General features: G+C 51.3%; 10 protein-coding genes across 10 annotated transcripts; 6 read left to right on the top strand and 4 right to left on the bottom strand.

Annotated features, from left to right (window-relative positions):
• Positions 1-316: 316 nt before the first annotated feature.
• FIBRA_05676 (uncharacterized protein) lies at positions 317-1,836 on the top strand (the record flags this gene model as incomplete). Its single annotated transcript, XM_012327435.1, has 10 exons — positions 317-499; positions 564-639; positions 694-887; positions 947-1,071; positions 1,128-1,266; positions 1,322-1,379; positions 1,435-1,535; positions 1,605-1,616; positions 1,670-1,744; positions 1,795-1,836. The coding sequence occupies 10 exons, from the start codon at positions 317-319 to the stop codon at positions 1,834-1,836; spliced, it is 1,005 nt and encodes a 334-aa protein (XP_012182825.1).
• Positions 1,837-2,398: 562 nt separating this feature from the next.
• On the top strand, positions 2,399-4,065 carry FIBRA_05675 (uncharacterized protein; the record flags this gene model as incomplete). The annotated part of the gene is made up of 6 exons (XM_012327434.1): positions 2,399-2,458; positions 2,502-2,549; positions 2,603-2,691; positions 2,745-2,811; positions 2,869-3,650; positions 3,708-4,065. The coding sequence occupies 6 exons, from the start codon at positions 2,399-2,401 to the stop codon at positions 4,063-4,065; spliced, it is 1,404 nt and encodes a 467-aa protein (XP_012182824.1).
• Positions 4,066-4,198: 133 nt separating this feature from the next.
• On the bottom strand, positions 4,199-5,492 carry FIBRA_05674 (uncharacterized protein; the record flags this gene model as incomplete). Its single annotated transcript, XM_012327433.1, has 2 exons — positions 4,199-4,207; positions 4,626-5,492. The coding sequence occupies 2 exons, from the start codon at positions 5,490-5,492 to the stop codon at positions 4,199-4,201; spliced, it is 876 nt and encodes a 291-aa protein (XP_012182823.1).
• Positions 5,493-6,506: 1,014 nt separating this feature from the next.
• Positions 6,507-7,360, bottom strand: FIBRA_05673 (uncharacterized protein; the record flags this gene model as incomplete). The annotated part of the gene is made up of 5 exons (XM_012327432.1): positions 6,507-6,569; positions 6,632-6,952; positions 7,002-7,075; positions 7,132-7,246; positions 7,295-7,360. The coding sequence occupies 5 exons, from the start codon at positions 7,358-7,360 to the stop codon at positions 6,507-6,509; spliced, it is 639 nt and encodes a 212-aa protein (XP_012182822.1).
• A 2,114-nt stretch (positions 7,361-9,474) lies between these two features.
• Positions 9,475-12,089, top strand: FIBRA_05672 (uncharacterized protein; the record flags this gene model as incomplete). The annotated part of the gene is made up of 2 exons (XM_012327431.1): positions 9,475-11,398; positions 11,458-12,089. The coding sequence occupies 2 exons, from the start codon at positions 9,475-9,477 to the stop codon at positions 12,087-12,089; spliced, it is 2,556 nt and encodes an 851-aa protein (XP_012182821.1).
• A 976-nt stretch (positions 12,090-13,065) lies between these two features.
• FIBRA_05671 (uncharacterized protein) lies at positions 13,066-14,874 on the top strand (the record flags this gene model as incomplete). Its single annotated transcript, XM_012327430.1, has 6 exons — positions 13,066-13,153; positions 13,210-13,341; positions 13,397-13,473; positions 13,530-13,614; positions 13,785-13,934; positions 13,988-14,874. The coding sequence occupies 6 exons, from the start codon at positions 13,066-13,068 to the stop codon at positions 14,872-14,874; spliced, it is 1,419 nt and encodes a 472-aa protein (XP_012182820.1).
• A 261-nt stretch (positions 14,875-15,135) lies between these two features.
• FIBRA_05670 (uncharacterized protein) lies at positions 15,136-17,183 on the bottom strand (the record flags this gene model as incomplete). Its single annotated transcript, XM_012327429.1, has 2 exons — positions 15,136-16,854; positions 16,923-17,183. 2 exons carry the CDS (start codon positions 17,181-17,183, stop codon positions 15,136-15,138), a joined length of 1,980 nt encoding a protein of 659 aa, XP_012182819.1.
• Positions 17,184-17,373: 190 nt separating this feature from the next.
• FIBRA_05669 (uncharacterized protein) lies at positions 17,374-18,364 on the top strand (the record flags this gene model as incomplete). Its single annotated transcript, XM_012327428.1, has 3 exons — positions 17,374-17,700; positions 18,059-18,165; positions 18,220-18,364. The coding sequence occupies 3 exons, from the start codon at positions 17,374-17,376 to the stop codon at positions 18,362-18,364; spliced, it is 579 nt and encodes a 192-aa protein (XP_012182818.1).
• A 258-nt stretch (positions 18,365-18,622) lies between these two features.
• FIBRA_05668 (uncharacterized protein) lies at positions 18,623-19,722 on the bottom strand (the record flags this gene model as incomplete). The annotated part of the gene is made up of 4 exons (XM_012327427.1): positions 18,623-18,929; positions 19,187-19,292; positions 19,454-19,527; positions 19,607-19,722. 4 exons carry the CDS (start codon positions 19,720-19,722, stop codon positions 18,623-18,625), a joined length of 603 nt encoding a protein of 200 aa, XP_012182817.1.
• Positions 19,723-20,524: 802 nt separating this feature from the next.
• Positions 20,525-22,381, top strand: FIBRA_05667 (uncharacterized protein; the record flags this gene model as incomplete). The annotated part of the gene is made up of 6 exons (XM_012327426.1): positions 20,525-20,793; positions 20,857-21,196; positions 21,286-21,519; positions 21,594-21,777; positions 21,849-22,003; positions 22,100-22,381. The coding sequence occupies 6 exons, from the start codon at positions 20,525-20,527 to the stop codon at positions 22,379-22,381; spliced, it is 1,464 nt and encodes a 487-aa protein (XP_012182816.1).
• Positions 22,382-23,012: the final 631 nt, after the last annotated feature.

Here is a 23,012-nt window from a genome sequence, read left to right as displayed (position 1 = left end):
TTGATTCGATCTCTACTAGTCAGCTTCAGGAACGTTGAGATACTCAACTTCTTGGCTCCTTGCTTTTGTTATAGGGGCATCAACACTTTCTCGCCTATTTTTACTCATGATAGGCTTATCTTCCAAACGAATGCGCCGTTGTTATCTGGCGTGGTAGGCTCTTTAGCTTTGGAGACTGAGACGCTCCCGAAAGTTGGAACTCCTTTAGTAAGTCACGCCAGGAAGTCAGTACTTAAACAGCAAACTCGCAATTGGGTCACTCGTAATTGGCTTCTCTTCTACCCTGGCATTCGATCACACTATACGAAGAATTACAATGTCCGATGTCAACATTGGCGACGTGCAAGGCATTCCAATCATTGACTTCGCCCCTTTCATAGATGGTTCGAACAAGCAGGGTGTGGCTGATGCCATGTACAGATCGTTCAGAGATGTTGGTTTTGTGTATCTGGTTAACCACGGTTTGCCGAAGGAGAAGATAGATGAGATGTTCGATTGGGTATGCTTTCATCTCTTACTTCACGATCAGCAAAGTGGGAATAGATTGTTGATGATGCCACAAGTCTAAGAAGTTCTTTGCCCAGCCTATGGATGTAAAACAACTCGCTCCTCATCCTCCGTCCGGAACACATCATCGTGGTGGGTAACTCACATCTGGTTAATGACGTGCGGGATAATTCAGGCTGCATTCAGGATATTCTGCTCCTGGAATTGAGAAGGTTTCGCAGCATGTCTATGATTCAGATGAGATCACCAAGATCCGCAATGCACCGGACGTCAAGGAGAGCTTCGAATGCGGGCGCGAGGATAGCGAACATATGCCTAATATCTGGTTGCCGGAGGGCATTCTTCCTGGCTTCAAAGAAACTTGCCTTGGTTTCTTCTGGGTATGTTGTTACTCTCGTACATCGCCCGTGGACAGTGCACTATATCACAATACCTGTAGGCTTGCTACAAAGTTGAGCTGACCATACTGAGAGCTCTTGCTCTGGGGCTGCATTTGTCAGAAGACTATCTGGTTCAGTTTCATGCCGCTCCAGATAATCAACTTCGGCTACTTCATTATCCCAGGTACGAGTCGTCTATTGTTGGGCATCGCAGAACACCAATTTACCCTCGATCCAAAGTGTACCGCTGTCACAGTTGAAAAACGATGAAATTGCCCGCATCGGTGCCCACTCGGATTTCGGCAGTCTTACTATGTTGATGCAGGACAACGCTGGCGGTTTGGAAGTCGAGAATCCGAACAGGCCGGGCGAGTTCACTGTGCGTCGTTAACCAGCTCGCCACGACATATTGGATATTAGCTGATTTGATGTAGCCTGCAACTCCTATTGAAGGCTCCATAATCGTAAACGCGGGTGACTTCTTAATGCGATGTGAGTGTTCATCGAGTCTGGACTGTGATGTCAGATCTAGATTATTCATTTGCAGGGTCTAACGATACAATTAAGAGCACTGTCCATCGTGTTCGTGCGCCTCCCAACCTCGTCTCGGCCGATGGTATGACACCAGAACGCTACTCTATTCCCTACGTATGTGATCCAGAATTGTCTGATCCTAACGATTATTTATTTTCTCACGTCTAATTTCGATGTCAACAGTTTAGCTCCGCGGTAAGAGAATCTTACCTTACCATGACCTTCGCCTATAATTATGATTTCGACAGGACTACACTAAAACAGTGGATTGTCTTCCTGGGACATACTCGGCTGAGAACCCGAAGAAGTATGAAGCGATTTCCGTAAGTTTTGTACGATCAATTTCTCAGAATTGTTACTCATCCTTGAATAGGCTAAGCAGTATATCTGGCAACGCCTTGCGGCTACGTACTGAGAGTCAGAACCAGTGTGATCTGTTGTGCTTGACGTCGTGTCCGTCAATGGTCTCTGATTTCGAATAGCTTCCCACTCTTGCTATTTTGTATCTTAATCAGTTTGACGTAGGTCACAATCTCGAACCTTCACTGGACTTCAGATATAAATACATGCATCGAATTAGTGCGGGTGAGACTAGCCGTTTCCGTCGTCCCGTCCACTTCATGGAGCTCCGGATTCCAGATTACATGTGCTCACGCGCTGTGAGTCTGTGGGCAGTCTGTGGGCTCATAGGATTCACTTGGAACTTTGAGCTTTGAGACTTGCCGGTCGAACTGTTCGGTGTTCCGCGATCGATGGCGTCAGCGAGGAATCACGTGAGGAGACATTATTCGTTCGCTGCATTTGCCAGAACTCTTCCGACCAACTTCCGATTTCCGATTACTACAGCCTCGGCAACGGTGTATGTTCTTGAGATTTTGCTACTCACAAACATCGCACGCATTCGTTCAGGCTAGGTCGTCAATTTATATATTGTGACTGAGCATCTGTGACACAACCGATTATCTCTTTGGAGCGAAATGCCTACAATCCAGAGTGCACGAGGTACTAAAAGAAAGAGAGCACCAGAGACAGAACAGGTATGCCATGATTGATTCTACACTGAGCTCGCGTGATATATAGTACTTCCTCAAACAGGAAGACTTGGCTCAAGTGTTATCGGGAAAATTGGTCCGTGAGGCGTTCTGCTCTAGTGTGGGGGACTGAATCCATATTATTTCAAGCATCATGGAATAAAAGAGGTGCGGAAAGCTGCTAAGAAAGCCAGGACGTTCGAGACGCGCAAATTGGTGCAGAAAATCAAGTCGCTCAGGTTAGTGACTATCTGGCCAAACGTCATTCATCTACTTAATCCACCATCACCAGAACGAAGGATCCAGTGGCCAATAGAAAATTGATCGAGGACCACGAAACACAATTAGAGGCTGTCAAGGTGCCCTTGATATTATCTTTTCTGCATTGCTTACTTATGTGGTGTGAGCTGCTTCAGCGCTTGAATCATGATGCCATCGCCAACCAAGCTCTCAGAACCAAATTGCACAAGGATCGAATATTATCTGGGAGCACTCATATTCAAACAGCTGTTGGGGTTGAGTTTCCCCCCCATGTTTTACTCAGACCCTCGGCTTCCAGATCAGTGGCCGCGAAAGTTGAAACCCGTCTATTAAGTTCGAAGATCGTCGCTGCTGAGATAAATGCCGTCCTTCTTGCGCTTAGAGAGACTCTAAATCCTGGATCCAAGAAGCTACAAGTGGATGCGACAGAAACCCATGATGACGATACAGTGCATCTACCGAAACCAGGTGATACCAAATCCCATGTCCGAGCTATAGATAGCGATGAAGAGAGCTCAGGCTCACATGATGCACAAGAGCAAGGACTGGGCTGGGAATCTGAGTCTGTAGAGGGCGGCGATCCTGGAGATGGTTGGGAATCCGGATCGATTGACGATTCTCGTATCCGGATCCAAGATACTTCGAGTAATGATGGCTCTGACGACGACGGAGACGAAGATTTCCCTCATCCTTCGGAGTCGCCAGCACATAGCGATGCTCTAGTAATTGATAGCATGACCAGGAAAGCAGCAACTTCGGTCTCAACCTTGAAGGATGCCAAAGACAAAGCGAAGTCGAGGGGAGAGTCTACCTTCCTACCTTCGCTCTCTGTTGGCTTCACGCGAGGGGACTCCGATGCTTCCGACTGGAGCGATGGCGAGGCCAATATCGCGGATGGCGGCCGCAAAAACAGGCGCGGACAGAGGGCCCGGCGTGCGTGCGTGGCTTTCGCTCCTCCGTGTTGATTGCGATAGCTGATCGTTTTGGCCCGCAGTATTTGGGAAAAGAAGTATGGCAAGAATGCGAATCATGTCAAGAAGGGGCGCGAGGCTGTTTCCTCTACGCATGCTTCTCGCACATCCACGACGCGAGTTGGACACAAGGATCCTCATGTTGCGGGCGCCCCCCGCAATGCTTCAGCTTCGAGCGCCAAACCCGCATTCAAAGCGCCGGCGAGTGATAATGGGTGGTCTAAGAATACACAGATAGCGGCAACAGCACCCCCTGCGCAGGTGACGGCAAGGCGAACTGACGACAAACCGCTGCACCCTTCGTGGGAGGCAAAGCGAAAGCTTAAGGAAAAGATGAACCCAAGCATCTTACCGCCGCAGGGGCAGAAGATTGTTTTCTGAAATTCATGGGCTGACACCGCCGCAGCGTGTTTACGTATGGTGTCGTTCCTTGTTCATGTTTTTGATTGCTCATCCCCAACATCCACGTATAGTATTATTTCAGCTTTGTATTGTCTCGGGTTTCCCAAATGATCTAAGCGACCTTCAAAGGTGTGATTGAAGCTCAGCACTTTTTGCTCATAATGATATCACTTCGCAGAGTAGGTTGTTTATCTATGTTGTTGCGAACATGTGGTAGATCCATAAGTAAGTACAGTAAGTTTTGGCAAAAGAAGCAATCATATAAATTTGCAGGGCACAATTATAGAAATATACATGAGATCGACGAATGGTATGTAAGATCACCCCAATTCTATGATATGATACATCAAGGTATAGACAAGCATAGACATCAAATTCACCAAGAAACCAGTCATCAACATTCACATTTGCTTACAGAGATGTCGTTTTCCCCCACTCGCCCCCAATCTGCATTCTCTCGAACACCACATTTCATTGCATCTCGGGCAGCAAGGGAAGTTTGACCCTTTCTTTCGGCAAGTTGCGCAATAAGTCTGCACTTTGAACTTGGACGAGTTCTCTAAGGATTCGAGAACCGGGTGCAGTCCCTGATTCAAAGGCTTGGGTGATGGAGAGTGTTCGCGTGCCGGGGTTGGCGGTCCGGCGGAAGATGGCGCAGTAGGGAAGTACTCGGAGCCTGTGTATGACGACGGTGTGCGACAGATAGAAGGTATCACCTGCGAGCCGGGGGGCATAGGCGAACCATCCCACGCCGAGGTGTCGCATATCGCATCGTTGGCACGGGACACACCGGATTCGCTACTCGGGCGACTCATAGATGATAATGCCAGAGGCAGCCTAGCAGCCAGGATTAGGCGTAGGCTGTGACGAGAGGGATTAGTTGGTGCGAAAGAACCCAATGTCTCCATCTCGTTCTCCGGTGTATGCAGGACGGCGGGCGCTGGGGTAGGAAGTGAGATGATGGAGGCAAGTGGTGAAGGCGGTGGCGAGCTATGTCCGTATCGCACCCAGCAATGTGAGGAATCCACAGAGGAAAGGGCCTTTCGCCTACGGCCAATACGATGCCGGCCATGTTCAGGAGCGTAGTCTAGACGTTGCAACGTCGCTAAAGTCTCCGATCTGGGGCGCGGATGAACAGAACGCACATTCTGGTAGTCTCCGTCTGCCCCAACCTGAGTAGAAGCTCCAGAAAGCAGGGTAGTTTCTCGGGAATACTTGGGCCATTTGTAACAAATCCCGGACGTGGTGGGATGACAAGGGCGAATGTCACTTGAGTCATGGCAGTTTCGGGGAGTTTGGACCAGAATCTCATCGGTAGATTTGCAATGAGACTGGAGGATCGTGGATGAGATATCTGCACTGCTTACAGACGCAGAGCTGTTGTGTGTAGGCTGGATGAAAGCCATGAGCAAAGCTCTTAGGGGCTACAGGAGAAACGTACACTGCCGAAACAAGTTTGACACAATGGAGCGGGCATTGAGTCTTTTGAAACGCTGGACAAGGCCTGCCTTCCGCTTTATGAACCGTCTACGATGCAGTTAAGTAAAAAGTTCTTACAATATTGTGTCACACGACCAAGAGATGCTCGCAAATAGCCACCGTTTCGCTTGCCGTAAATATCAAACTTTGTTGTAGCTTCGATCAGAAACTAGGCTAGAGTATAAATCTGAGGACAGCGCTAGTCCCAGTGCCAGGGATGTAGAATGAATGTCTGTTCACAACCGAGCCCGAGTTACAAGACAGATAGTCCCAGATAGCAGCCAAATACGTATCTGGGGTGCCAAACGCCACTGAGTGCTTCTGGCCGACTCCAGAGAATAGATAAGCGGGCCAAAAGAGAAGGATCACGGTCCGAGCAGCGGATTGTTCTTATGGGAAGCAATACACGGAAAGAGACCAGGGTGGTGGCAATAGGTATCTCAAAGGTACAGTATCTCAGTCTGACGACGTTATGCCCAGCTCACACGAGTATTTGTCCCAGGCCTGCCAAGACATCTTATCAGATATAGAATGTTATGTAACCCCAACAACTCGCGCTATCGAACGCTCAACCGGTGACTTATCGGGTTTGAATGGATAAGTAAAGCCAAGATGCAGGTTTTGAATAATGTATTAGATACTATTCAACGCTGAAGAAATCAGTGTTAATCGCTGGATTCTGCTTTTTATATCAGAGCACATGAGAAGAGCAAGGCGGCTTTCGTAGATTGGGAATCCTTCCCTGGCACATGTGCCTTGCCCCATTGCTTCCTTGGATTCGGCAGTCTCTCGAGCACCACATCTCCCCGCACTTCGAACAACTCGGGAAGTTCGAACCAGGTCTTCCACAGGTTACGCATTTAGCTTGAACTCTGAATCTTGAGGCATGCTCTAGGTCCGCTAAGGTGGGCCGTATCTCCTGTAGGAGAGGTGAATGACTTTTAGGGGTCGCCGGTGCCTCCGAGGAGGGAGCGGTTGAAAGCGAATCGCAGGAGGACGCGCGGCTAATGGACCTGGGAATGGAGACGGGATGATCTCGTTCCGCTGTCACGATTTGGGTGTCGACCTGAGGGTGCACGTTTAGATCGTCGGGCCTTGGCGGAGAGGATGAGCGCTGCTTTCCATGAATGAGCAAGCCACGTAACGATTGCTCTACGTCGTCTACAGTGAAATAAGAACCGGAGGCAGGATGGGATTCCAGGTCGATTGCGGAAACGGGATCGGTCTTTAGAGTGTGTGACGGCCAGCTTGATCCCAATATCGGCGGTGTTAACAACGATAGGCATCTACTTCTCGACGAGCGAACCGAAGCAATGGAAAGCGTTGTCCCTCGGCGGCTGTGTCGTGCCTGTCCACCCTGTCTTTGTAGCGGCGGTAGTCCACCAGGCTGGGTCGGCCATTAGATTGGGCGAAGAGCGCTATGGAGAAGTGCTCACCTCTGGTAGCCCTGCGGAAGCCGAGGTCGATGTCGATGTCAGATGTTCGTGCACATGGTGGTCAGCGGTGCAGGCTGGAACGGTCGTGTGAGACAGCATAGCCAGAGTTTGTAGATACGTTCAATCTCACCTTGACGGGGCAAGCAGCATAGTTGATGCAGTTGAGAGCTCTCGCCTATCTCCCGTAGAAAGTCTTCAAAATGGCTCCGTGGGACCGTCTTTGAGGGCCAAGTATGATACAACCTCTGCGATGGATGTCAGAATATCTTCGTACGGTGTTAGAGATGGCATACCTTGACCCTGGGTCGCTGAGGTAGGGTTGTATGCGCAGCCATCGAAGGAGCAGCGGGATTGGACATTCAGGAATCCTACAAGGGTGCAGTATAAGTTTGTCTGCCATACCGGATTATATCTCTGTACGCAAAGTCTTGGTGCTCTGCAGCATGGACGATCACACGAGCAGTCCAGAGTCTAGCACTCGTGTCATCACAGAAGCCCTGACGAGTTACGGTGGCAATCGGATTAACTGCGGAAATTCCAGATGAGGTCAGTCGACAAGGCAGATCTAAGAAAGTTGCCTGACGCAGTATAGCTAGCGGTTTGACCGATAATCAGGACTTGGAGAACTCAGCATGGCCACACGCTTGAATCATTTGAAAACCGCATTGCAGAAGAGCCGTTTGCAACGCGCATAACGCTTGGGTATCGACTGGAGGGCTAAGGAAAAAATGGATCAGGCCTGGATGCTTCCTGCAGGATTGCAGGTGACCGCAAGGTGGCCGAATCGTAGGATGACCAGCCAGCGCCACCGAGTCGCGGTCACAGTGATCTGGGATCAACCAAACTGAAGTGGGAAATACCGAGGATTAAACCAACCTTCAACTGGCAACACAAATGTCAATTTGCGCACAAGGTCACAGGATCTCCCTTCCCTGGTGACAGTATGCTCTGACTTGTACTAGTGAAACCTGTACATTCTGGCAACTGGCGGCATGGTATGAAATCTTTGTGGCATTTGGTGCTCGTGTGACCTGCACACGCTCAGATCGCCACAACCCGGGCCATGGCCTTACATTCATTTTACGACAGAGAAACGGGCCGTATCATATACCACAGCCTCTCTATGTCCGCTATGCAGTGCTTGGCCATGTCGTAGTGCTCCAGTTGAGCCCCGTAAGCATCATGTGAACCGCTGCTTCCGTCTACTTTGTGCAGTGCGCGCAATACGGTGCCACCCATGGCTATCCTTTATTGGAGATCAACTCAGCGCGAATATCCCTAATTGTCCCGGGCAGTCTGGGGTCATATTGTCTCAGGGTAATTGGCTTGACGAAAAACGGTGCGGTAATTGTCTTCCCTTGACCATGTGGTGATAACGTTGCATGCCCTTCCTAGCTAGTGTAGGATATTTTTAACGCTCCTGAGTGAGAAAATGTCAATAGTGCAAGGGCTCCTCTGAACATGTCTGTTCGAGTATATTCTGGTAAACAGCAAAATTGTAATGTCTAATTTGTTTTTGAAAAGGACAATGGTGGCAGATTCTCCAGGACGCCTACCCTGGTGGTATGCATACAACATATATCCACCGGTAATATTGAATCGTGAACGTACCTCGCCGATCCCCTGCTACGGCCCCGCATTAGCACCCTTCAATTACAGCTTGCCCACATGATAATGGTCCAAACGTGCGTTCATCTAACAGACACCTTGCTATCGCTAGTCAAGATGGGCTGGATATAGTTGCGCCACTTTACGCTGGGCCAAAGTCTGCTGCAGATCGTCTCAGCTAGTAAATTACAATCTGTGTGAATTATTATGCTTCTCACGTTCGTATTATCTGCTCCTTTGCAGTTCATATCGTGCAATCCCTTCATACAATCGCCGGTTCCAAAGAGCTTAGCGGTGATGTCATTACTCCCACCGTTGTTGATGCTCTTTCTGCATCCTACTGTAAGTGTGGTCTGGATGAGGGCAGATGTGCGTAGTCATTGTTCATGCAGCTCGCTACGTAGTACAGCCCTCCACCGCGATTTTTACAGTTGCTTGCAATGATGAGATGACTCTCCCCTGTGCCCATTATGAATACATCGTTATTCAATAGCTGTATGGTGGTGTGTCGTGTACTAACCACTCGTATGGTAGATGCGGTGATGCGCGCACGGTATATCCAAATTTCACTGAGACAGGTCCCAAATTTAGATTTGACCACTGCAGCATGCAGCTAACACATGCATCTCTTCACTGCTGTTAGGCAGTGGCTTTCATCAGTGCAACATATGATAGGTGTAGCTTGAACTTGCGGATGTTTATAATGACACTGAAGAGGAGGAGTTGTTTTGGCTCTCACTGCCAACTGGCCACCGCGAGCGACATATTAATGTGACATATCACGTGAATTTATCACGTGATATATGTCACGAGAATCGAACCGATTTCCTAATTTATTCATCTTCGAGTCGTTGCGGCAACGGTCATGGACGAAAGCCACAATCCATCCATAGCAAAGGACACACCCACTCTCACTACTCTCATCACACCTTCAACCTCGCCTCCCAGCTCTAGAACTTATACCAAATCTCATTCTAGATCCTTAGACAGGGCGTCGTCGACAAAGCGATCACGACTTGCATCGACCCCCTCGAGGTCTTCCACCCTAAGTTGCACCTCTAGTTCGACCGCGTATACCGTGGACGAGGTGCTCGAAAGCAGAAAGACTTCAGACCAGAAATTGGTTGCTTTTTGGGCTCAGTTGGGTGAAAGATATAATCGCCCCCTCGCTGAAGATGATATTATAGATCTCCGGGATGGCTCTATAGTCAAAGATCGTGGTATCTTGCGTGGGCTATCTAAAAAATACGTGGGTTATTTCGGCGGCGACCAACCATCCTCGGACCTCAATGACGTGAATAGCGACGCGGGTGGTGCCCAAACGGATGACGACGCGGACGAACTTGACGCCTTTGCTCCAGAGGAAGACATTTCGAACGAGTTGAAATTGGAGCGGGAAAAGTTGCAACATAGCCGTGCGCGTAATGTCGATCCCGCTGCTGCAGAAGACTTGCGGGAATTCTTGGCAGCCGAGGAGCGGAGAAAGGCTCTGTATGGCAGCCTGGATGACGATGAAGCTAGCGACGGAAACCCTCCAGCGAATGAAGACCATAATTCTCCAGACGCAGAAAATTTCAAGGAGCATTTCGAGGAGTACGAGGAAAGGCTCAAGAGTAGCGAGGATGATGCCGTGAATTCGATTCCAGTTGCTGGACATATCAGACGTCGCAGTGTACGTCCAGCTCGCACTCCTGCTAACCCTCTTCGCATCACCGGCGACGAGTCAGATGATGAGTTTGCAGCTTGGGCTTGTAACGAATCAAGCCCCGTCAAGCGGAGCAATCCGCTTCCCAATTCTTCTGACGATATTATTGACCTCACTGATTCACCCCCTTCTTCGCCCCTTCCGCCTCCCATACCCGTACGCCGCGCGAGATCAAGACACTCTTACGATAGACGCAACAGATCGTCGCCTCCCCCAAAGCCATTGACTCCTTCACGTTCTGGCTCGTTGTCTCGAGCAAGTTCCGAAGCTCCTGTTCGTCAACAGGTAGCTGTACTCCACTCTATTCCGTCTGCCTCAATGAACAGGCAGCTAGTTACGCCGCCGCTCTCGTCTTCATCCATCCTTGACGGATCTCCGGATCTCATGCGGCCCACGGTCCCAAGGATTTCTCCCTCTTTGTCGCCTTCACCACCCCCACCTCCACTACGACCGCGACCTCGACCTTTGTATAAAGGGTCAAATTCAAGCAGTGAACATGCTGTGACAAATGTTGAAGCTAATCATCTACTTCCTTCCACCGATTTGCCTGATTTACCACCGTCCAACCCTCTGAAGGCTCTGACGCTGCCGTCGAAGCCAAGGTTGATACCTGAGGTCGTGGTCACTCTAAAGCCTAGGAATACTGCTTCTGGTGCTTCAACTCGTCCTTCATTACGAGATGTAGCCGGCTTGAATGACTCCGGGCATTCCTCCATTAATTCAACATCTTTGCAGAAAGATAAGGGGAAGAAGGTTTTTTCGCAACTTGATGCAGCTGAGGCTGAAGAATCAGAAAATAAGACTAATGACACACCGACCGGACTCAGCGCCTCGAATTCCATAGGGGTGAAGAAAACTCCGCCTCAGGAAGATATGCAATCCCGAATAAACTCTGCACCCTCTGTAAAGGGTCGTAAACGAAAGCGAGTTATATCTTCATCTTCTGTATCGGGACAATCAGTCCAAGAGGGATACAGTTCCAATCTGGCTTCAAATAGTTTGCCGCATAAGGAGCGGGCAAGCAGTTCTGGGCGGTCTTCTCATCGACGAATGGCTGAATATGAGCGTTCAGACGACGAAAGTGGTACGCTGAATTACTATCGGCCTGTCCCTTCTGTCCTGAACGTACTTCTCGACATCCAGACAATTCAGATCACCACGATAAAGCCTCGTTTGACACTCGATCTCGTACCACACTTGTTCCTCCGCCCATTCCATTCAGCTCATACCTCCCTCATATGCCTTTCCCGCTGCAGCACAATCCTCACACCCATTTTACCCCTATGGGGCATGATGCGCAAGTCGAAGCACGAATTGCACAGTCTGTACTGTCATTTTTATGGAATGCTGCTGCGGGTCTTCCCCCCGGCTCGGGACATGCAATCCCGTATCCTTCATTTTCCCCACAAACAATGCAATGGCCGCCTCAGACCCCGCATAAACGTCGCAAGTCACGGCATCGTATGCAGTCCGAGGTACCGTCATCCGATGGTGCTGGCCCGTCGATGCCTTCATCCATGTATTCAACTCCATCACATCCGCACCCATATCCGTATTCCTACGACCCATCTTTCTCTCGAGCAACTTTGCCACCATCATCGCCGCCAGAATCGTTGAGATCCTCATCTCCAGCCCCCGCGGAGCGGTCGCGAAGTCAATCGAAGGCTCGGGGCCGCAGGGTGTCATTCAAGCTGGATGACGATGATAGACAAAGCAGTCCGACGGATCGAGGGACGAAACAGAGGAGGGGCCGCACACCCGGGCCACTTTCATAGCGAGACGCTTTTAATAGAAAGAAAAAACGAGGTCAGTGAGGGTAGATTATGAATTATGTTATTTAGACGGCTCCATTTCTGTTTGGTGTCGTCATTTAGTGAAGGGGTTTAAGCATTGTGACCGCAGACCAGGTGTCTTGCTTCACTGTGGTCCAAAATATCTGTAGTTCTGGTTGTAGCGATAATGATATTTATTATCGGACGAACTGCGCAACTGGCAGAATGTCGCCATACCTCTGGGAAATGATTCCAATTCCCTTCCTCTACATTGTTTGATTGTATATATTTGCATAATATGAGGACTGCAGGGGATCGGAATGATCATTAATCATGGATCCTGTACTACTGGGCGGTGGCAATGGGCGACCAATGAATGCAAAGGACCCCGTTAGTACCAGATTAGGCATCGTCGCTTGCGGCGCGACCCCACGATTTTCCAAACACCGCTGCTTGCCTTGACTCTACTACCATCCACACGACTTGCTGGGCTCCTCTTTCTTAGATCTTAAATCTCTGCCACAACTCTGTTTTGGTACGCGGCTATCGTAATCGATATTGCGTTTCAATCCCGCGAATCGCATTGCAACTGGCCGTCGATATTTCGCGCATCGTGATTGAAGACAGCCATGGTAAAAGACCAACCATTACATACGAATGTCACGATAAAAAAATAATGCAATAAAATTTACAGGGGCAAATCTTATCGCAGCCTGGTTCGTGTTGGATGAGCCATCTGATCACGAAAATCTCATTCATTGTCTCCGTTTAGAGACCGACAAGAAGTCAGAAAAGGGAGGAAATCACAAGTTCTACTATGCCGTGTCAGAGATGCAAGGCTGGCGGTCCTGTAAGTCACACTCGTGCCTCCTGTGATGGCTGCTTGTCTCTTGAGGTGCCAAGAATGCTGTCTCAGAGGGCCAGAGCAAAATTTCCCCCCGTGTTCCAGATGAACCTAACATATTTTCGTCTTGAAGCTATGGAGGATGCGCATACTATCGCCTTGAGTCTTGATCAAGATCAAGGCGAATCCAATACATTCTTTGCTGTTTATGATGGCCATGGCGGTACGTTATTATTATCGAGGGTTATGTTCATTTGTCTTATCCTTTACTTTTGTCAGGCTATGGCGCTTCGCAGTTCTCCGGTGAACGCGTACACCAGCATTTAGTCGCCACTGATGCATATCGGAACAAGGAGTACATCGCCGCACTAAAATCCGCATTTTTGGAAACTGACGAAGACATGCGAACGTGTATGTTTTAAAATCCTCTCAGCGCGATGATGTTTAATCATGCGATAATCCTCAGCCTCAAACTATAGGCGAGATGGCTCCGGTTGTACCGCCGTGGCTGCGTTAGTCACGACTGAGGGCAAGCTCTATGTTGTACGTCCAGTCACGAGTCATGCAATCCGATCCCATTTTGAAAATTCTTAATGTAGGCCAACGCTGGAGACTCTAGGTCCGTGTTGAGCAACAAAGGCGAAGTGGTGCCTCTTAGCTTTGACCACAAGCCGCAGAACGAGAGTGAGAACCACTACCTTGACACCATCTTTGCAGACTCGTTGATTTTTTTCACGTGTTGTAGCTGAGAAAGCTCGTATATGTGCAGCAGGCGGTTATGTTAGCTATGGTCGTGTCAACGGCATGTATTTCTTCATTGCACATGAGGGTCAAATTGACCTTTATGTGAGCAGGCAATCTCGCTCTTGCGAGGGCTCTGGGCGACTTTGACTACAAAAGGAACAAAGAGCTTCCACCTGAGGCTCAGATTATTACCGCTGATCCAGAGATTACCGAGCGTGATATCACTGATGATGACGAATTCTTCGTCGTTGCGTGTGATGGTGAGTGATATCTGTGGAAATCTGACAATAGGATTGATATGGTTTGCTTTTAGGTATCTGGGACTGTTTGTCATCACAACAGGTTATCGACGTTGTCCGGAGGCTTGTCGCTCGTGGAAAGGAATTACAAGAGATATGTGAAGAGATATGTGAACTATGTCTTGCACCTGACACGAACGGCGGCGCGGGAATTGGCACTGACAATATGACTATCCTCATCGTTGCAATGTTGCATGGTCGCACCATCGAGGAATGGTACTCCTGGGTCAAGCAAAGAGTAGACAAAGGTTATGGCTATCATACCCCCCAGGACTTGCCGCCGATATATTCACAAGTGAGGTTATCCGCTTTTCGACGTCGACGAGAAGTGTGGGAGAAGCGCCGACGAGAGCCTAAAGCTTTGGCTGGCGAACCGGACGACAGTTCCTGGCTCAAGGCCTACATCCTCGATGCCGATGGGACCATAACTCCCGATTATCGTTTTATGCCTCGCCCCACTGCACTCAACCAATCCCAGATAGACAACAGTCAGCCCCCAAATAACAACGAGAGTGACGGTAAAACTATTCAGCAAGAGGAGGATGCCGAGAGCACATCTAGCGATGAGACCATACGTCCGGGAGAAGGTGATATTGAGGATGAGGATGAGACCGAGGCCGACAGGCAACGTGTACGTGACATTCGCAGTCAGGATGCTACGCAGAGTCTCCGGCAACAAGTGGATGAGTTGGAGCGGGACGAGATGGATCAGGATATGGCGCAAATCTCATCGAAAGGCGCCTCAACCCTGCAGGGTGAAGCTCCACCACCGCCGAAGCCGTCGGGCAATAATGGGCCCGAAATTAAACAATTTGAATCACTTCCTGGCGGCGATGCACCTAGCGATGCCGTCAAGGCGGAGGGGCTAATAGACTCGAGTGAAGGCCCTTTCAAACTTTAGCCGACATTGATACTTTGGTTGGTTTATTTCTTCTGTCTATGCATGCTTGTCCATCATCGCTTTCTTTGATTCAAGTTCCTCTCACGTCTAGTTTCATGTCACTTCAGTTGTCAATACCGATGTACAACCACTCTAGTCTATAAGGGCTGCTCGCTTACGGAAGAGGTTAACAGCTAATGACGGTCTCCGTTGTCTGTACATGTGCTTTTTGTCAGTATATTCACGATTTGCAGTAGCTAGAGCATAATGTATTTCTGGGGTTCATAGGACATCATGCAGCACGATCATCTCTCCTTCACAGAGGCAGAGGATAGCAGTCTTACTTTCGGACATTTGTTGAAGGCCGATGCCTAACAACGAACCAGCTGATCCGCCGCCAACTTTTAACACAGCCTGTTTCGCCCATTTCTCTTGAGGTGCGATACCACGATAGATGTATACGTTCCCACCGAGATCGAGTGATCCACTTTCAAACGCGAATACGGCGTGCGACGAAACGTGATGTGTGAATCGTGTATCGCGCTTCGACGCAAGGACGAAGGAAAGAGCGGAATAGGTTGACGTGTGCGCCCATGCTGGGGCGTCGTCTGCATTGCTCCCCGGACACAGTTCGTACAACACGCCATCAAGCCCATTCTTCACCACCAGCGCGGGCGGCCCCTTCCAATCTACGCCTGGGAATGGTGTCGACAGCAGGTGGACAGGAGCATCGTCGCTATGATCGTATAGCGGACGCGAGCCGTCCATGCGAACCCAGGTGAGATACACAGTACGGCCGACGCCTAAATCCACCTCATCGTCCATCTCGTCCTTCCCGAGACTAGGGACACCGCTGCCGAGCCCCAGCCCACTCGTGTCCGTCCCGTCGCGCAGGGCAGCCGTGTACTTCTCCAGAGACTCGCGGATCGCCCACAGCTCGGACGGGTCGAGCGTCTCCGAGACTTCTATATCCTCATCTGATGTGTTCTCGACGCTGGACGCGGCCGGGCGCGTTCCAGCAGCGGCGAAGACCTGCGCCCAACGCGTGCCCTCGTGCGCCTTGTCGAGGTGCAGCGTGAGCACGCCGTACCGGTGCTCTGCCTCGCGATCCCATGTCCAGAAGCTCGTGCTCGGCTGGATACCATCCCACAGTGTTTTCATATCATACCTCGGAAGTTTCACGTGTGTGAGGTTGTCCGACTCACGATCACTGAGGGAGGGGTCTCCGCGGACGAAGAGCGTCAGCGTGTGCGGCGAGAATGACGCCCTGATGTTCTCCTTTTGGGTCGATGACGGCAGGGGAATTGCCACCGTAACAGAGTCGGTCGTCTGCGTCCATGAGTAGGGTGGAGGCTTCTGTGACTGAGCGGCATCGAGATTTTCCCCGGCTCTGGGAATTGGCGCGATCTCGTCAGGAGACGGCTCATACAAAGGCGCGGCAACAACGCCAATCGGGCGGTATGATGAACCGCCTACAAGCATGAAAGACTCTCTAACCGCGTCAAAGGTAGTATACACAGGAACGTCTTGTCCACGGCGATGCCATAGGATGTCCAAGGCGAGAGGCGTATTGGACGAAGACGGAAGCGGGAGGTCGAACTGGACAGCCCAAATGTCAAACTCGGCTGCCGCTTTCATATGCCCCCGAGAGGAGCCATTGAGTTGATCTGCATTCGTATCTTGTGGATAATATTTCGACGACAAGATTAAGATCGCTTTCTGTGGCGTTGGTAATGCTGCCTGGTGAATTCTGAAGGGCACCACAGCCTGCGATGATCCGTAAATGGCTGGTATCGACAACTTGAAAGTGCCTGAAATCTCTGCGGGTGCGGAACTGACAATTCGCAGAGCATATAAGAGCCCGTGGCCGTCGGCGACAAAGAGGGATGACGAATCCAGGAATGCGGCAGATGGATACTCCCTCTGCAAAGACTGTGTCTCCGGAGACTCGACTGATTTAGGTAACTCGCATACGGGATGGAATGAAGGCACGAGAGTAGCCTACTTTTGTCCAATATCGAGGAATCGGTCAGCATAGGCCCTGTATGAAGCGAAAGCATGTCACTCACCTCATCCAAGCGGACGCAGACAACTCTCAAGTCGCCGTCAACGTAGACCGCAGTTCCATCTGGCGAGAGTGCGAGATGGTTGTGTGATATCCTGCTTTGGACCTCTTGGAAGGTGACATAGGAGCGGCCGGAGACGTTCGTCTGCGAGAGTTTGAATGGGAGAGGGAACCGTGATACAGCCTCCTCTTGAGATAGTGGCGCAAGTTTGTAACCGTCAAACTTTGGATTCAAAAGGGCACGATCTGGCTTGAATGTGGACATTGGGCTGGACATTAGAATGCAGGGATGATGGCAAAAGAGAAACCTGTAGAATGTGTAGCCACTGCTTTGCGGACCGAGGCATGCCCGAACCCACGGTCCGAGCTTGTGATGACTCTAACGTTGACGAGCGACTCTTGAAAGCACTTATTGGCAACGACCGGGATGTCACCACCCTTCCCTATCTCAACCCATGGCCGTGCCATCCGAATTCGATTCAAATGCCCTGCACAATATCCAAGCCTTGGTCTTTGATCTAATGGGAACCTGCACCGACTGGCACACCTCCGTCGTCTCCGCGATGCGGCAGCACCCCACACCGCCCCCACTGACCGATGCGGACCTTCCGCCGCTTGCGCTCGCCTGGAGGGCAGGTTTCTTCCATGCGATATTCGCATCGTTCGACGCAGGCGAGGCTGCACCGGACATCGATATCGTGCACGCGCAGGTGCTCGACGCGCTCCTGCATGCGCGGGGTGTCGGGCACGATGTGTGGGGCGCAGATGTGAGAGAGAGTCTGGTGCGTGCGTGGCATGTACAGCAAGGTGTGCAGCCCACTTCGGTCTTTCTTTCAGCACGGTGCGAATAGTGCTCCTCCGCATTCCAGCCTGGCCAGATGGTGTGCACGGAATCGAGAGACTCAAGGGACGCTGCATGGTGTTTGTATCGCAGGACGCGTCTCATAATTTCGGCACTAATCATCTACCATCAGAGTTGTCCTGGCGAACGGTACAACTCGACTCCAGCTTGATATCGTCCGCTCGGCACACTTGCCATTTGACACACTCTTCTCCTCTCAGCTCCTCCAAGCCACCAAGGCGCGTCTTCCCACAGTGTCCTTCATGCATCTGACCCTGGGGCACTTACCGAACGCATAGCCGAGCCCCGAGATCTACCTGAAGGCTCTTGCCTTGCTGGGGCTCCGCCCAGAACAGACGGCAATGGTCGCTGCGCACGCGTACGATTTGCGCGCTGCAGCAAACCTGTGCGTCTGGTGTTATGTGATAAGTTCTCGGCGATGCACTCACACATGTGGCAGAGGGATGAAGACAGTATATATACAGCGCCCTACCGAAGACCCAGAGGAAGACTTGAACGCGATCAGAGCTAATGTTGACGTCTTCATCGACGGGACGGGGGTCGAGGGGGGATTGCTAACATTGGCGTCTCTGCTGTCCGTATAATGATCACGCGAAGTCTGCTCTGGGACTCGATAGTCCTGTGGGCGCAGGCGAGCACACGCCAGACCCACGAAGTGAGAAATGGTCGTCATTTCCATGCGTATGTAGAGCAAGGGACACCGAATGCGCAGAGATGAGGACACTGATACTCATAACTATAGAAATACACGCACTGAGCCATGATATACATCGTAAAATCCTTCCTGAATTCAGGTTATCCTATACCTGACAGTAGATATGCGTCCTCTGCGCCGACGCCAATCATGAATACATCCCCGAATAATCGTGACTGTCTGTCTCATGCTCATGCTCGTGCTCGTGCTCATGCTCGTCCCCCTCCTCGCGAGCCTCTGTAGTCTCCTCGCGTCTTGGCGCACTCGAGCGCAGACGCGCTTCCGACATGACCTCGGCAGATGGCGCAGTACGCGCAAGCGCGCCAACGAAGGCGCGCACGATCGAGGGCATGTTGGCGGGCATTTCGAGCGACTGAAGGAATGTTTCGATATCGATGGGGGCAGTGGCGAACTCGTCGGTGAGGTCAAATGCGTCGTCGAGTTGACCAGTGGAGCTGCGCGAGATAAAGGGGCGGCGGCAGGTCGGACAAGTATTGCGCTGTCAAGGCGGCGGTGAGAAGCGGGAGGGGAATCGCGGAGAACTTGAAGATCGCATGTCATTGGAGGGGAGAGAACGGGATACTCACCCCGTTGTGAATCCACATCCGGATGCTGATCGGGAGCGGGAGTGGTGGGACATGTTCATTCGCATCAGACATATTGCATGGGGAACCAGGGACACGTAGAAGTCCTGTTTATTCACAACACTCACTCTTTGCGGCAGAACACATGCCCACACGTCTGGGAGAGACGCGTCACGCCGAGTTCCTCTAGCGGGTGCGCGGGTGAATCCATCGCGAGGGCTGTCTCTTCCTCGGCTAGGATCGCCGGAAAGGGGTTTAGACAAATTGGGCAGGACGAATCTGTGGGCGGGTAAGGGCTCACAGTCAGTCCGACGTTGTATATGGAGTGGATCAGCGCGATCTCGGTTTGCGATACGACCACTCGAGATCTTGGACGTCGCGGAGTGCATACTCACCTGTCTGACCGAGTGCCTCTAGGTCTGTCTCTGTGAGCTTGGGCAGTGAGTTTGCAAAATCTGTTGTTGCACGTCTGAGGTCGCCGAGCCAGCATAATTTAGGCCACTATGAGCATAACGCAAATTGCGGATTCAGTGAATCGGCAGACGCACCGCTCGCTGTACAGGCCATTGAGCATGTCCGCGAAGGCCTGTTCGGGCGGGCCGTTTGCACGGGCGCGCAGAGCATCGGTCATGCTAAGACTCCGAGGGCGATTTGGGGTGGTCATGGCGGGAGGCGTGCACGGCGGATGTGTATCGATGAGGGTTGTTGTCTACGATCGACTTTCGTGGTTCATGCGCTTACTACTGCGCAGAGGAGGGAGAAATCATGCGCAGACGCACTGGAGATAGCGAGCGGGTGGACGCAGCGCGGGCACAAGGCCGAACGAGGGCTGCGCGCAGGCCAAGAATGCGGTCACGTGTAGCGCGTCGCCGACATGGCCCAAAAAGGAAAGGTCGCGATTGCTGCAAACTTCCAGTGTCCCCCGGGCCAATGCTCTAAATCTTCTCTTTGTATCTCAGCCCCAGTCCAGGGAAATGGCTCGCACAGTGCGCATGGATGCAGCATCTCACTATCATTGTCTTATTCTCGGGTTTGACGCAAAATCGTATGTTATGACGGGTGCACAGTGCTCATATGGTGCTGACCTAGTAGTACGCCGTTCCTGGCTGTTGAGCTGTTAGCGGTGAGCTGGTATCCATCTGTCGTGCTACCACAGCTCGAGGATGATTGATTTTATGCTGAAAATTGCCCAGACGACCGAGAGAGTGATCGAGTGCGTGCCCAATTCAGCAAGGCGCGCGTCTTTTGTGTCCCATTGTCCCGCACAGTTGCCCAAACTCCATTCGTGCCCCGCCTTGTCCGATGTCATCCAGGTTTGTCCCCTTTTCATATTTTCTCCCTTGTCCTCCTTAAATAAAACATCTCTTCCGCGTCCCTCCTCCCACTTCCTCCCTTCCGTTCCACCTTCCACCTCCGTTTCCTTCCCTCCAACTCTGTCTTTACGCCAACGTATTCTATATATCGCCATGTTATCCTCCGTTCTTCTATCTATATCAGTACTTGCCGCTGTCGCCCATGCTTTTCCTCATTCTGCTTTCCGGCACAGCTTACCAAAGTTCAAACGTGCCTCGTCCTCTGGAAAGCTCGTTGTTGCCCATCATATGGTCGGCAACACCTACCCGTATAGTATCGATAATTGGGCCTCCGACATTTCTCTCGCTCATAGTTCTGGCCTTGATGGCTTCGCACTCAACGTCGGCTCCGACTCATGGCAGCCTGCCCGAGTCGCAGACGCGTATGTTCCCCTCCTTCAATTTTCTACGCTATCGGCTCATTTTAGCACCTTGTTGATCTCTAGTTACCAAGCCGCACTCAACTCTAACACAGGCTTCAAGCTCTTCATATCCTTCGACATGAGTTCCCTCCCCTGCACTTCCGCCAGCGACGCCTCACTTCTCCGCTCCTACATCACCAACTACGCTACGCACCCCAATCAATTGACCCTTAACGGTCAGGTATTTGCCTCCACTTTCGACGGTTCGGAATGTACCTTCGGACAGAGCAGCCCCACCCAGGGCTGGCAGTCTCAGTTCCTCGGTCAGCTCACTGGCTCGAACGCCGTGCACTTCGTCCCTGCCTTCTTCGTTGACCCAGGGTCATTCACTCAGTTCAATGGTGTTATGGATGGCGAGTTCAACGTACGTCCCCCCCTTTCTTCGCCTCCTGCGCTTCCTATCCTCATGTATGTGGTGTCAACGAACTCAAAAAAATTAAATCACCTCTACAGTGGAACGGTGGCTGGCCTACCACTCTTACGACCTCCAGCGTGCAAGCAGCACTGAGCTCCGCAACATTCACCAACGCGACCGAGAACACACTCCAGGCAGAAATTGGCACCTTCACCTCGGATGCAGCGTATGTCTCCGGGCTCAACGCGGTCAGCGGTTCTGGGAAGACATATATAGCAGCGGTCAGTCCGTGGTTCTTCACCCACTACAGCCCGCAGACTTTCAACAAGAACGTGCGTCGCTCTTTTCCTCCCTCGATCTCTTCTAGTCAATCACATACTGATGATCTCGTGCGTGCGGCACGCAGTGGATATATCTTGCGGATTACTGGTCGTACAACGCGCGCTGGGAGACGCTTGTAAACAACCGTAACCAGGTGGATATCGTGGAGCTTATCAGCTGGAACGATTACGGCGAGTCGCATTACGTCGGCCCTATTGAGGGCGCTCAGCCCGCCGGTACGACTTGGGCGACCGGCTTTGATCACTCCGGTACGTAATTAAAATGGCTTCGTCATGTTGTATTTTGTACGTTGGAAGGGGAAGGTCTTACGCTAGAATAGGCTGGCTCGCGATGACAAACTACTACGCGACTGCGTTCCGCACAGGGCAGTACCCTGCTATCACCGAAGACCAGCTTTATCTCTGGGCGCGCCCCCATCCAAAAGACGCATCCGCGACCTCAGACCCTATTGGAAAGCCCACCAGCTATGAGCTTGTACGTTCCGTTTCCCCCCTCTCTGCTTCTACAATCCTTCCCCTTCCCCTTCCTACCGTCCCTGTCCTACATCAATATTGACTCCGTGGCTCACAGACTGAAGACAAGCTCTGGGCCGTCGTCTTCGCCACCGCACCCGGCACCGTCACACTCTCCTCCGGTTCGAGCACGACAAATGCTTCCGTCCCCGCAGGCGTCACAAAGCTCTCGCTCCCGCTCACACCCGGCAGTGGCATGTCTGGTACGCTCTCTCGGAACGGCGCGACAGTGGTCCAGGTCGCGCCCAGCGCCTCGCAATATACGTTCAATCAGAACCCACAGACGTACAACTACAATGCGTTCGTCGCGTACGCGAGTGGCAGCGGATCGAGCGGCTGAGCGGGATGCTGCGAGTCCTATGTGCTGTGTGCACATGGGAGGCCGGTGATGGTGCGGCTTTCTTAGAGCCCGCTGTGCGGCGCACTAGTGCTTCGCGCATCTCCGAGTCGATGTTTCCTTGATCTTTCCTCGGTTTCTTTTTGTTCTTCCTTTTGACCGGGTTTTCTTCGTTGAGTCATTTTTCTTGGATTTCTGTTCTGCTGGTCTTTCGTAACTCGTAGCTACCGTCTACGACGATCGGCCTTCGCGACGCAAATTGGCCGGGCCGCTGTGTTTTACCGGGCCGATCAGGTTCCATCTTTCGTTCTTCGCTTTTGGGCTTGAGTTTTTGTCGCTGGTGTCGACTCCTTGATTCTGAGTTCTAGTTAATTTATCACATTCTTCTTTCCAACCGACCTGATGTCCATGTGCATCGCTCGCCGTGCGAGATGGTCGCACGCAACTCCCAGCATAGCCGTCATCGCATCTGTATCATTCCATCTGCTAGCCGCAGGGCTAGTAGGCATGTTACCGTAGAAGCCACCCCTAAAAACGTGTTGTACAATTGTTTGTGAACAAATTGTCCCGATCGCATAATATTGTATTCCGGTCCTTTCTATACAATCATGGACCCTATACGACGGGGTGGCGA

This window comes from Fibroporia radiculosa (genome assembly GCF_000313525.1).
Source record: "Fibroporia radiculosa TFFH 294 genomic supercontigs, scaffold4931, whole genome shotgun sequence".
In the NCBI taxonomy this organism is placed as follows: Eukaryota; Fungi; Basidiomycota; class Agaricomycetes; order Polyporales; family Fibroporiaceae; genus Fibroporia; species Fibroporia radiculosa.
Note: the sequence above shows the minus strand (reverse complement) of the source record. Positions and strands in the feature narration are given on the sequence as shown.